This window comes from Anarrhichthys ocellatus, unplaced genomic scaffold (genome assembly GCF_004355925.1).
Source record: "Anarrhichthys ocellatus isolate YVR2014 unplaced genomic scaffold, GSC_Weel_1.0 scaffold51, whole genome shotgun sequence".
NCBI classification, from domain to species: Eukaryota; Metazoa; Chordata; class Actinopteri; order Perciformes; family Anarhichadidae; genus Anarrhichthys; species Anarrhichthys ocellatus.
The window spans coordinates 2239209-2251983 of NW_022280081.1; the positions used below are offsets into that span (position 1 = coordinate 2239209).

Genomic DNA, 12775 nt, shown 5'->3' on the forward strand with positions numbered 1-12775 from the left:
CTCTCTCTCTCTCTCTCTCTCTCTCTCTCTCTCTCTCTCTCATATCAGTCCACCCGGACCCGAGCAGGCTCACAAAGACACTTCAATGACAGCAATGAAACACAGAGCGGAGAGAGTGCGGGTCAGACATATATATATATGTGAGAGAGAGAGACTGACTCACGGACATGCAGGCGGTGCACCTTTGCAAATTGCAAAAAAACAAGGAGGCACTTTCAACCTCTTCTATACACACTCGCACAATAAAGCCGGGGCGGTCCGAGTGCAGCCCCTGGCCTCTTATAGCCCCGATGGACAGAGATGCTGCAGCCCTCATCCACCGCCGTCTTCTCTTCTTCTGCCTGCTCTAAGTGCATCTCTGCTACATATTTCTGATATGAAGAGGGCGAGCAATATGTAGTGCCAGCATGAGAACGAGAATGTGTTTGTTATGAATCTTCCTTTGTTAAAAAAATCTGGAGCTCAGAAATGTCAGCCTCAACAACACTTTTTTTAAATGTATTTTCATTTTGCTGTATTAAGGAAAGGACCTGACAATTATTAACCAACAAGCTTGACAAACACAAAGCTAGGCACTGCTAGGGGTGTCCCCAAATCCACGATTCAATTCAAACTTTACAGCACCGACAGCTATGTCATTGTTAGACTATCGAGTTTTGATTGGTTAAGACCGACAGATCATTGGTTTTATGCCCTGACAACTGTCATTGACATTATTTAAATTCTGCTTTCTAAAAAAGATTGTCTATGTGGTATCTAGTGTGATACCAGCACTATATTTCCACACATATAACACAAAAATCCATCTCGTCAGGCTTCAAGTGTCCAGCCAGTGAGCGGACCAATCAGTGTCCTGCAGGGTGGCTGGTTGAAGAGTTTGATTGACAGCGGGTTCATCCAATCACTGGCCACGGATTGTTCTGTGTAAACGTCTGGTGGGTCAGGTTGCCACACTAACATCATATGGTAACATTTAAATAATTGACTTAAAATGTTATAATAACTTATCTCACTAGTCAATTGGGACAAAGTGTTCAACACAACAAAAAGAACAGCCACTAGATGGCAGTAATTTACAACAACAGCTTGAGTTTCCACCACATCCTGTTCTTTCCCAAATCTATTTGTTTATGATTTGAACGTTTTTTTCCCCAACACCATGAAATACGTCAGTAAATAAATGACTTAAAATGTCTTAAACAGGCGGTTTCTTAAATGAAACTACCGAACGTCATCAAGCCTTTAGCTTCAAGGTGGTGACGTGAAGTCATGTGACTGAATGACATCAAATTAATTTAACATCGAGTCCTCAGAGTCGTGCTCCGAACGCTACAATCCAAACTCAAATCTAAAATACGTTTTAAAAGTATTTAACATCGACTTTCAGAACAGGGCTTCTCGCTTGACGAATATTTTCGATGATACCTCCCCTCACCAGTGATTTCTGTTTCCATCTTCCTCATTTTCACAGTGGGGATTTTTTTTTTATATCAAAAAAAACAGACTCACATGTCCTCCACAGGGATGTCTTTAAGGATCTGGCAGTAGTCGACGTTCCACACCGCCTGGTCGTCCCAGACTTTGGAAGCCAACAAGATAGCTCCCAGGACGATGCGCTTCCAGTTGGCTGGGCAGATATCCAGCTCAGCGTAGGTCAGCAGGCGCTCCAAGTACACCTGGAGTCAGGAGAATGTTCACATTTAAAGTTTGAAGTGAGGAACCAGCAAGCCTTTGGCATTTGCATCCTGAATAATTCCCCTATTGGTTCCCTATATGCTACCTGGGAGAACAGCCAGGTGAACCCTGGGTAATAGCAAAGTCCATGGACTGTGTACCAGCAAATTCCCCTCTACCTGTTTTCAGTGGTAATACACAATTAACTGTACTACAATTAACCCACTACTTAATGAATGTTGTATCTAGTATAACTGTGTTGCAACGGGAACACCTTAGAGCAGAGGTAGCCAACACGGTGCCACGGGCACCCTGTCGCCTGCAGGGACCACGTGAGTCGCCCGCAAAAATAGCACTAGTCACCATGGAGCTCCGTCTAAAATTGTAGTTGCTGTTCTTTTTTTAATCAAAAACGCTTGCATTAGTGTAGATTTTAAAATTACAATATTTCTTGTCATAAGAGAGTTGGGTACCCGGTGGCGCACGGCGGACAGCCAGGACGAGGCCGCCGCACAGCACTAGGTTTTCAGGTTCTGAATGGCGGGCGCTTCCCGTTGGCGCCAGACGTGCGCCGCGAGCGCACCCCGTCGTCAGGTCCGTAAATCCTCGGAACAGGCCGCGGGGCAACAACTCAGTGGTGGCGGGGGTAGAGGCGAGGCAACGCAATCCGACCGAAAAGGCCCAGACTAGAGGTTTGAACGCGGGCGCCTAAAGACGCTCGCGCGCCTCGGAGGGTTGGATCCCCCGCTCCGCTATAGACGAGACTGGTTACTAGTTTCTTCGTGGAGAAAAAGGTACCATTAGAAAAGCTGGTGTCGGTGATAACAGACGGGGCTCCCGCGATGACGGGCCGGCATGCAGGCTTCATTGCGCAATGCAAAGGTGACCCAGACGTCGCAAAATTTCTACATTCCCACTGGCTCATTCACCAGCAGGCGCTATGTGCAAAAGTAACAGGCTTTGATCATGTGATGATACAAATATATCAGAGATGTGATACCTCTGACTTTCAAATGTTGAAACAGATTAACAGAAATAAAAGTTGCATGTTTAAATACGTATGTGTAGCTATACCATCATAGTTGTGGAAATCATTATTAATAATTATTGTGAGGAATAATTAACTGACATGTGATCAAACAGTTTCTTCACATATATTATTATTAAAAGGTGATCTGTGCAACTTTGTTATTCAGGAAGTTTGTATCAAATAAGTAGCCCTTCGTACTACTCGGTACCCTTGAAGTAGCTCTCAGTTTAAAAAAGGTTGGTGACCCCTGCCTTAGAGGATGATGGTGTAGTTGCACTCATTGGAAAAGCCAGAACAAATCAAACACACTACATGCTACCAACTGTGAAAAGCTACAACATTGTGGTGACATTAATTTGGGCCGGCTTGCCATTGTGAAAAAACAGAATTGCCAGGCACGCTAAATAAAAAAACACCAAAGAAACTGTGACAGAAATTATTTTTGTTCTACATTTCTTTTTCAGAGCCACGTTCTAAAAGCAGATGTGCTCAGTCTTTAACATCAGATGTATGATGTGGTGCTTTCTGATCATGTCTGATGGAGAGACTGTGACATGTGATCATAACACAGAAGCTGGCTTGTCAAGTGTCATTTGGGACCGATCAGTTTGTAGCAGTTTACTGCCCTCTGGTGCCCGGTTTGTGGTAATACATCATTGTTTGAACTACAAGAATAAATTTTTTTTAAAACTTTGCTTGTGTGTTCTTCTGCAAGTCGATCATGAACTTTATCAAATGTAGTTCTGTGTAATTCTCTTTTAGAATTAATTTAATTAATTAAATTTTTTACAAATGGCCTCAGAATCAGACTAGAGTGTCTGATTTGATTAGGTATTAGGTTTGTACAAAAACTATGCTTTATTAAATTTGGACTATCTTTACGCCTCAACTCAATTTGGCACTAAACTAAACCTCTATTAAACTCACCAATGAGTGCCAACAGTAATATCGTTGTTCTAATAACAAACACGGTGTGTAGACCACAGCGCCAGGAAGAGACAGACTTACTAGGGTGACGATGGCACACTCTGCCGTGAGCTGTGCGGCGCTGAAGAGCGTTCTGACGAAGCGGTAGATCAGTTTGTGTTCTGGGTCGACGTGGGAGTAGTCATCCGGCACTGGCTCTCTCTATACGGGACAAACAGTTCACACACGTCAGGAAGGCTGCGAGGTGATGGCTTCTTCTGCACTGGTGAATCAGTGCAGATGTGAGAGTGAGACTGGTTCTGGTGTTTAAATCTATTAACACCATCCCCCAACTGACAAACTCTCAGACCATTTTTCAATGTCCTCACCATGTCTATTTAAATGATTCGATTGTACACACACTTAGATGTTCTCATATTTATTTTCTTACATCTTGTTTTGTTTGCTTTCTCATACATGTGTTCTGTTTCTTTTCTTTCTTTGACCTTCTGTTTTGTAACAACTTAAAAGTCCAATTTGATGCTTAGTGTATTACTGATATTTGTCTGGAAAACAAATACCGGTAAATAAAGTTTTTGGGGAAAATAAATCCAATAACAAATGTCTGAAAAGTGGAAAATGCTCAAGTGTTGCTCTAAGTGCTCTTCCAGCGGGCTGCTTTGTGCTTTTACTTTTGTTCGGATCAGAGGCCGTCGTTTCAAATGATTCATGTAAGAATCACGTATGCTACCCGTGGAATCACAATAGCCACATTTATGGAATGTATCTTAAATGTACAACGTCACAATCACGCTGGCTGAAAAGCAGATTGTTCTATCGAAGTGTAACTTCTAACAAAAGACAGTGATTTCGTCTATGTTGGTGCCAGTTTTATCCCAAATTCTTTAACACTTCCCTTCTATTTGATGTTATCCTCAGCTTGGAGAAGCCCTCCAAACGACTTGTCACAAGTCTACTACTGAATGGAAACCATTTGTAAACGAGCACAAGAGAAAGCACACATTTGTCCTGCTCGTGTTCCTTTAGGCTGTGAATCACGTCCATTTTAAAGATGCATAACTGACTACAGTTCACGTTTGTTCTTGAACCGTTCACAAGGTGCTATGAGCCCTCAATGTGAAGGAAGAAGAGGGAATGCAGCTTGTTGGGACACCACTACGTTTCACCTGGACGTGAAATCACAAGGAAAATAATTGAAGGCAAGGACAAAAAGAAACCGTCCACAGCAAAGGAGATGCTAATTTCAGAGACAGACCAGACGTCTTTGCTGTGGACATTTATTCAGATCGTACTCGAGGAGTAAAGCTGACCCAAAGGCTTCAAAGCTTTGACCGTTGCCATGGTAATCAACGTCCAAATCAGTAATCGAACGCATCAGGTTTTTTATATGCATTACTCCAAGCCAGGTATTTCATTTAAGGCCTATATGTTGACGTAGGCTACAGTTTATTTATTTGTGAATTTGTTCACAGAACAACATGAGAGCAAACTTGTTCTTATTATTGCACAGTTTTTTTTTATCCTCATCTCTCATAAGACAATAACAGCAAAGTTTGAAGAGAGTTCGACAGCTTGTGTTGCTGTCCTCTCCCCTCCCACCTCTGTTGTTCTAGCAGCTGTATATCTGACTGAGATCTGTTTCTTAGAGTGAAGTGCAGCGGCGACTGACGCTCATAAAGATAAGAAGCTTCTCTAAAACTCTCTCTCGTTCCACTGTGTGTGTGTTTTAGCGTGTGAGAGGTTGATACAGTTTGCCTACAGTGAGCCGGCCTCCATTGGTGATGCATTTTCTGTAACGTATAGCCTGTAGTAGTATAGCCCCCCCACCCCAAATTACTGAAGCCCCCAAAATGTTACTTGGGACGGCCCTATCGAGGGGTAAGCTGTTGAACTAGATCCCATCTCTTATCTTGGCTTACGGCTGATTGCTCGTGGTTCTCCAGCTGTCAGATTCAACATTCAAGTGTGGCTGAGTGTTGAGGGGAATCTCATAAAACATACTCACTGATAAGGGGTGCAACTTCTCATCAAAGATGTCCAGTGACCTGCCTGAGTCCCTGAAGGAACACACGGGTACATCGGTCAACAGGCTTCACACACGTACCAGTTTTTAAACAACGGACATTTTACTCATTTCATGGCTGAGACCAAATAAAAAGACACCTACCTGTTTTTGACGTGGTAGTATATTGCTAACGTGACACTGGAGAAAGAGGGAAAAGAAAAATAGTGTTAATGTGTTGTAGTTTTTGCCTTAAGCTTCAATAACAAACATCTCAATTGGAGACTAATATACTCTGTGTGTGTGTGTGTCACACCAAAACATCTGCCCACATCCAGCAAAGAGGTTGTATTTAAACACACGGAGATAATCCTGATGAAATGTGTTTTTCCAAATTCACTTAAATAAAGTCCTCACTGAGGACTATCCTAAATTAGGCCGAAGAGCATCTGTTTTAGTCACGCATCCATGAAGCATTACTCGAGGATTACCACGCTGTGATGCAACGGGATTTTGTCATGCGAGATGAGCGACTTTTGGACAACTCGGCCGTGTGTGTGTTTGCATTTTTTTCTGTGTGTGTGAGATTCTCCCACCATTTGATTGTGCTTTTGAGGTTTGGCTGGCTGACGGTGTTGTCGTCTATGAAGATCGTAGAGCAGGAGCTGTATTTCTTCGACAGGGGACCAGGTGATACCTTGAGAAGTTGAAATCACACAATCAAACAACTTGAACTCATCACAGGCCAGGAACTAGCATTTCTTTTGGACCGGTTCCATACCCTCTTTAGCCCGAGTGAGCCCCATTTGGGGTTCAAGTACCGGTACCGAGGTTCCGAATGGACTTTTCATCAAATAATATGAAAAATGGTCCACACATGTAAAATATCGAGAAAAAAAAAAAAAAAAAGTCCAAGCAAAATCATTATGCAGGTCATTTTACGCAAGTATACACAAACTAATTCAATACACTAGAAGATTTATCACAATATCAGGATTTTTCTGCAAAAAATCCGCCAACTATGCAGCAGAAATTCATCTTTTATCACAAAGCCGGCAGCGAAAATGGCCGATGGATACATGAAATCGCACGAGGCCTCGATACGGTGTCGACCCAGCGTGTCCAAATAGACCTCCGACAAAGCATTCAAAGGCCACAGGAGAAACCCCAAGAAGACACACACTGCTCTCGAGAAATAAAATTTAAAATCTACATACCTTTTGGCGATTTTGTCCGGAAAAAAACAGTTAATCCATTGAAAAATGCTGCAGCGCTATAGAGCATTTCCTTTTTAGGTGTTTTTAGGCCAAGCCAGGCATTATTTAAAAAAAAAAAAAATGTTCAATACAAGTGCTTTTTTTCAGGCGAACCTGGAACTTTTTCCATTTCAGCTGTGCCATAAGTGTATCAGTTATTAACCAGTAACATATACACAATATTTACACAATTCAACACATCTCACAAGTGTTACAAGTATTCTAGCCTCAAAATTATTAAAATAGACCTTGTAGTTAGAGCTGAGGACTCTCTTGTGTATGGGTATGCAATTTTCGAGCAGAGGGCTAAAAATAGGGCTAGGGCTATAGAGGTTAACAACTAAATAGTTGACCACATCTCAAATATCTAGGCCTGACATTATGCTCATTGACAGCTGTTCCCGAAGACGTTACATTACGAACAGCTTCTATTGTTGGTAAAAACCTCTATCTAAGATATTAAACACAAAACACTAAATATCTACGACAGAGAAGCACCAGTTAATTCATAAAACTAACTTGAACTGGCCAATCTACAGAGTAAACTCATCTCCAGGGCCTTAGCACATGTAATCACTTCAACTAATCAGATGATCAATATTCAGATTGGGACACTTACATGGCTGATATGATTTATGTGGTTGCTTTTCCTCTTGTCTCGTACTGTGAAAGAAGAGAAATGTTCAACAAAGCCAAGCTAGACATTCAACAATGAACAATGTGTTTCAGGTGTGTGTGTGCGTGTGCGTGTGTGTTCATTGCTCACCGTCTGTCTGGGACTTGCTGAGGAAGATGGTGCTCGCCCGGGTGTGGTCAGATGGGTTGGACTCCGAGACCAGCTCTGAGGAAACAAGAAGTGCACATAAGTGCTATATAATGACAATCTGTCAACAGAAGGCGCCTTGTGTGCGGCTTAGCTCTCTCACTGGTGGGTAATGATGAAGCCAAAGGAGAGAACAGAAAGCCATTAGCCGCCGAAACGATTCTAACACAACAGTGTGATTCTGTATGTTGTCATTATCCACCGTGAAGGAAATGATGCAACGCGAGCCTTTTGGATTTATCTCACAACAAACAGCGTCTGAGACAAGCAGGAAGTGAAGATGGCTGCAGTGCAGATTTGGCAGGGCTTGACCGGGGAAGATATCGCTTATCTGATTGTGTCTGTGGGTTGGAGACAGCGAAAGACTCGACACCACACACACAAATAAATGTTAACTTGTGGACGGTGTATAATGCATGTTTGTGTTGTACTGTCGGCTAAAATTCCTAAACTGTTTACTTTCTGATTAAAGTCAGTATCTCTGATAATGACTTTCATTTCACTCAGAGTTATCATGAAAAGCAGACACTGAACTTCTACCAGAGACACATGGGATTTTTGTATCAGAATTCCCATCATCCAGTGGGCTCACTCTCTTTAAAGTGAGAATAGACGACCAGTCTTTTGTCCGAAATATAAATGTAAGTGATCAAGAATCGTATTATGCTTTTTATTCCTTCCAGAAGTGGACATTAAGATACTTTACAGACAGAACTTTAAATTCAGGAAATGCAAACACACAGACAGCACTGTGTCGTACACGAGCATTGTCTTTGAGAATGGTGTTCTCTTTCTAAATCCGAGCAGACAGCGCGTTACATAAAGGACTGGGGGATTAGGCGATGGGAGCGTTTGTGGAGCGAGGACAGCAAGAAGAGACATGAGGAATGTGGGGAGGGCTGCTGGACAGATTCTGACCCCTCGCCCTGCCGACAGCTGCTCTCACCAAACAGCTGCTCTCACACACACACACACACACTACTGTCCACAACAACATGAATGGTATGAAGACCGCACATGTCTGGGAGCGGCGATACAAGTGGACTTAGAGTACAAAACTAAGCTCGGGCCCATATCACAGGGACATTTCTGAGATGCTTTCCCCAGCAGGGGCCTGTATCACAGTGTGAGGGGGGGATTATTGTCTGAAGACATGTCCCATTTGCTAACCTTAGTTTAAACTGTCTCTCTGAAGCAGTGGGCATGGTGCTGCTAAGTTAATGTCACTGAGTAGCACATTACAAGACTCAGTTTGTGCACAGATGCATTTTTTTTTTTTAAAAGCATGTTTGTTCCGGTTAAGGCGTGATCCCTCTCTATTACTAGTTTTATTTCTCACCCACCCCTCTCAATAATAGGCCACGGAAATAAAACTGAGGCTGGTAAAAGACAATAATAAATAAATGATGAGGGGTTTGTTTTTATCGCTCATTTCCAAGTAGATAATGTGGCGCCAAGAAGATGAGGGACTTTTGTTTTCCTTGTTAATGTCTGACTGGGTGATGTGACGTCAGTGTGATCAACATGATGCTGCAGTTCCCAAATACCTAGTGAGAAGACTATCATCATCAGTGCACTGATCATGGCGGGATGGCAATAAACACATCCGGCAACTTGATACTAGCCAAAGAGGGCGTCTGAGTACATATCCCTGCACTTGTGGAAGAGAATGCATCACCAAGTCATTAGATTGATCTTGTTTGTGTGTCTAGTGTTAGCATTATGCTGACACAACCGGGTGCGCATGCACACATGTGGTGGATATTTGGATTATCTGTCATCAAAGTCGGCATGCTTAGATTCACGTGAAGGAGCTTCTTCACTATGGCAGCGACTAGATCAAGATGAAAATCCCTGTAAACAGCATGGGTGTGACGTGCATGTGCTCTAATACAGGAAAGGAAAGTGAGAGTTTTAAAGCTGTTTAAAATCAGTCACAGGTGTGCTGGGTATCAGGTGGACGCCTACCGTCAGGGACCTCTCTGTCGCTTATGTGCTGCAGGTAGGGCACGGTGTTGTCGTCGCTCACTTCGGTGCTGGTCTGGAACTCCTCCAGCCGCTCTGCGGGTTGTCTCGACGGTAACTTGGGGCTCGACTCGGGAGAGGCGCAGCATGACACGGTGTTCCCCATTCCGAAGCGGGCGTAAGCTTCACACTATCGCAGCCAAGTCGAAGTAGTGCAAAAGGTTTGTAGCTAGCTAAAATTAGCCTCCCCTGGCTTCATGAACATTACCTGACTTTTGACGGTATTAGCACAATACTATCTTTGCGTGCTAAATCGCCGCTGTCCACCAACTCCCTGGAGCCGCATTCCTGTCCATTTGAGGGTTACGTTGTGTAGTGTAACAGTCAAAGAAGAGTTTGCCACACAGGCTCACCCTGTTGTAGAAAATCGGTGTCGTCTCATGAATTATTCGACTTGTTCTTGTAATAACATAAAGCAGCTGTTAATTAAATGCAGGGAGTCGCCAATTCATTCATTCAAACATGCTAGAGTTTCGCTGCTAGGTAGCTAACTAGCATTGTAGCAGGCTAGCTAACTAGTTAGCTTGTCTCCTTAACTTTGTTTATACTCCACATAAATTACAGCTATCTTGTACCGACAATTTACTCTAAAAAAAATGTTACTATTCAAAACCGCCAAATTCTGGCAAAAAACATTTCACGAGACTTTCCAAACAATCCCGCAGACGTTATGCACTTAGGTCGGTGTGTAGCCAAATCTAGCCCGAGGTTTCTGCGGCCTCTTGTGGAAAAATTAAGGCAAAAGGAGAAAAATCCAAGACTGTAAGAAAGAAATTCTCAATGAGGTCAGATTGACTACGCCTTGTTCCAGTTCTTCATTAGGTAAAGAAGTCTAGTTGATGGTCCGGACTCCCCCATTAGTGCCTCCACCCCGTCAGATTTGTGCTGGGTGTACTCCCCGCCATCTGTTGCCGGAGCTCACTTCACATACGGCACCACTTGGCACGGAGATGTTATAGCCCCGCCTACTTAGAAATTCCATTCACTCCCATTGGCTGATAAATCAAAACAATGTCCTGTTGGATCCGCACATTGGTTGAAGGAGCTCTCTGTTGAAGGCGATTTAAACCGATGAACTGTATTTTAAAACGCTACTATTTTGGTATCGTCACCGACCCGCACCCTTTTTTGACGGTGGAAACTGAAGCCCGTCCTCTATTATTCTACTGCATCTACCTGCCAATCAGCATCCCTCCTCATTCAAGCAATATCACATCTTCTCTGGGCGTAATATTCTACTAGTATGCATTCATCTGATATGTATAGTTACTAGTTACTTGATGAGAAGATTTTACATACAAAACATATAACTTTATTAAATATGATGCATTGCTACAGATTTAATTACCCAACAGAATGTAAATAGTTCAAATTAGCTCCACTGTGCAACATTAAAATGCTGCGTACACATGAATGCATATGCAATATAATAAAGAATAAAATCACGTCTGCATGAGTGTTTCACTTTTAATACTTCATTTTACTGATAATACTACTTTTCCTTCTCTTAAACAAGATTTAAAAAAACTGCACTTTCACTTGAATAGAGTATTTCAAGTAAATGTTTATTTATGTGAACAAATGACCCCTTCATGGTTCAGTGTCTGTCATGAACGGATTGTTGATTGATTAATTAATTCACAATACATAACAATCTTCAAGAGAAGTTTATTGCAACATAGCAAGTGTTTACAAAAGAGGGATGTAATGTCAGATTAACAGCACTTTCCAATAATGAGCTGGTATAGTTTTATACTGTGACAACGTTGAAACGAACGCTACACAACACATCATTTGGTGACCTCGTCTACACAATGCTATACAATACATGGCATTTTGAAATTGATAACTTCTAAAAGTGGCAATATAGAAACTGATCACATTAAAAGTTAGAAAAAACATTATTACTGTTCTAGAAAGTCTCTATATATACTTTTACACACATGGATATCAATCTGTTTCATGCACAAGTGAGGCCCGTGGGTATAGACTGTTCCATTTGGTTTTGTTGAAAAGATAGTGTAATAAAACAACAAAACAAAAAGATTGTTTTTTTCAGCACCAGTACTATAGATGTGTGAATTGCAAAAAGGTGGACTTTTTTTTCTTTTCTTCGCCAGAATACACGTACGAAAGTTTTCATCTCAGCATCTCGGGTATCATAATGGCACCAGTATTGAAAAGTTTTGAGTGCTCTGCAGCCACACAAGCATATTTAAACCCCCGACACTGATCCCTCTGTTGTTCCATAATAGTGATACAATTTATCCTCTCCTCTTGTGGATCGATATGAGATGATTCATCCAAATCCTTCTGAAGGTGCTGCTGTGAATTCTTTAGATGATTCAACCCTTTAATCCTCTATATATTACAAAGAGATATATACTGTACAATATCAACATGTTAAGTTAGAAAAATAAAATGGACAGAGCTACCGTGAACTGGTGATCTTTGTTAAAAGTGATATAAAAGAAACAAAACTAAATTGTAAGGAGCACATCGGTGCCCCCAAATTTCCTCTCGGCCCACGACTTGAGGTTTTGAAACTTTGTGGTAAAAACCTTTTCAACTCAAGGGCCACTTACTAGCTTTTGGAGCTTTCAACCAAATAAACCAAAGACCATCTTTGAACGGAGTCAGGGTTCATCATCTCACGCCCACCTGTCATCACAGTCTCGTAATAACTGAGCAAATCCAGATGTAACTCCATCTCGATGAGTTTGCTAAGTTTCAAACATCAACAGTGAGCTGGAGGAAACAGTAAGAATGTAGAGTTCCCATAACAAACAAGTATGCTTTACCCCAAAACTGTCAAATATTTTTGGTTCAGAGAGGATTCAGGTTAGTTTACGGTTTAAATCAGCACATAATTGGGTTGATATATCTTGTATCTTAAATTAAAATCGAGTGTAATTTTGCAGTAAAATAAATATGAAGTGCCTAAAAGGAAGGAAAAGTTGTGCTTTCATTTGATCAATTGGAAGATATTTAAAACCGTTGTTAATGGAGACATTCCTGCTGAGATAATAGTACATTTC

At 41.9% G+C, this 12775-nt stretch overlaps 1 protein-coding gene across 2 annotated transcripts in view; it reads right to left on the reverse strand.

Annotated features, from left to right (window-relative positions):
* ccnyl1 (cyclin Y-like 1) overlaps positions 1 to 10692 on the reverse strand; it is a 13684-nt gene extending 2992 nt beyond the window's left edge. The window contains exons 1-8 of one of the 2 annotated variants that reach the window (XM_031870041.1): positions 9681 to 10692; positions 7656 to 7730; positions 7509 to 7552; positions 6230 to 6330; positions 5799 to 5834; positions 5637 to 5688; positions 3713 to 3832; positions 1510 to 1676 (exon numbers count right to left, since the gene is read on the reverse strand). In XM_031870041.1, the coding sequence (XP_031725901.1) occupies positions 1510 to 1676; positions 3713 to 3832; positions 5637 to 5688; positions 5799 to 5834; positions 6230 to 6330; positions 7509 to 7552; positions 7656 to 7730; positions 9681 to 9843 (758 nt within the window). In that variant the 5' untranslated portion in view covers positions 9844 to 10692. The remainder of the gene's footprint in view (positions 1 to 1509; positions 1677 to 3712; positions 3833 to 5636; positions 5689 to 5798; positions 5835 to 6229; positions 6331 to 7508; positions 7553 to 7655; positions 7731 to 9680) is intronic. The other variant, XM_031870042.1, reaches the window with a different exon arrangement.
* Positions 10693 to 12775: the final 2083 nt, after the last annotated feature.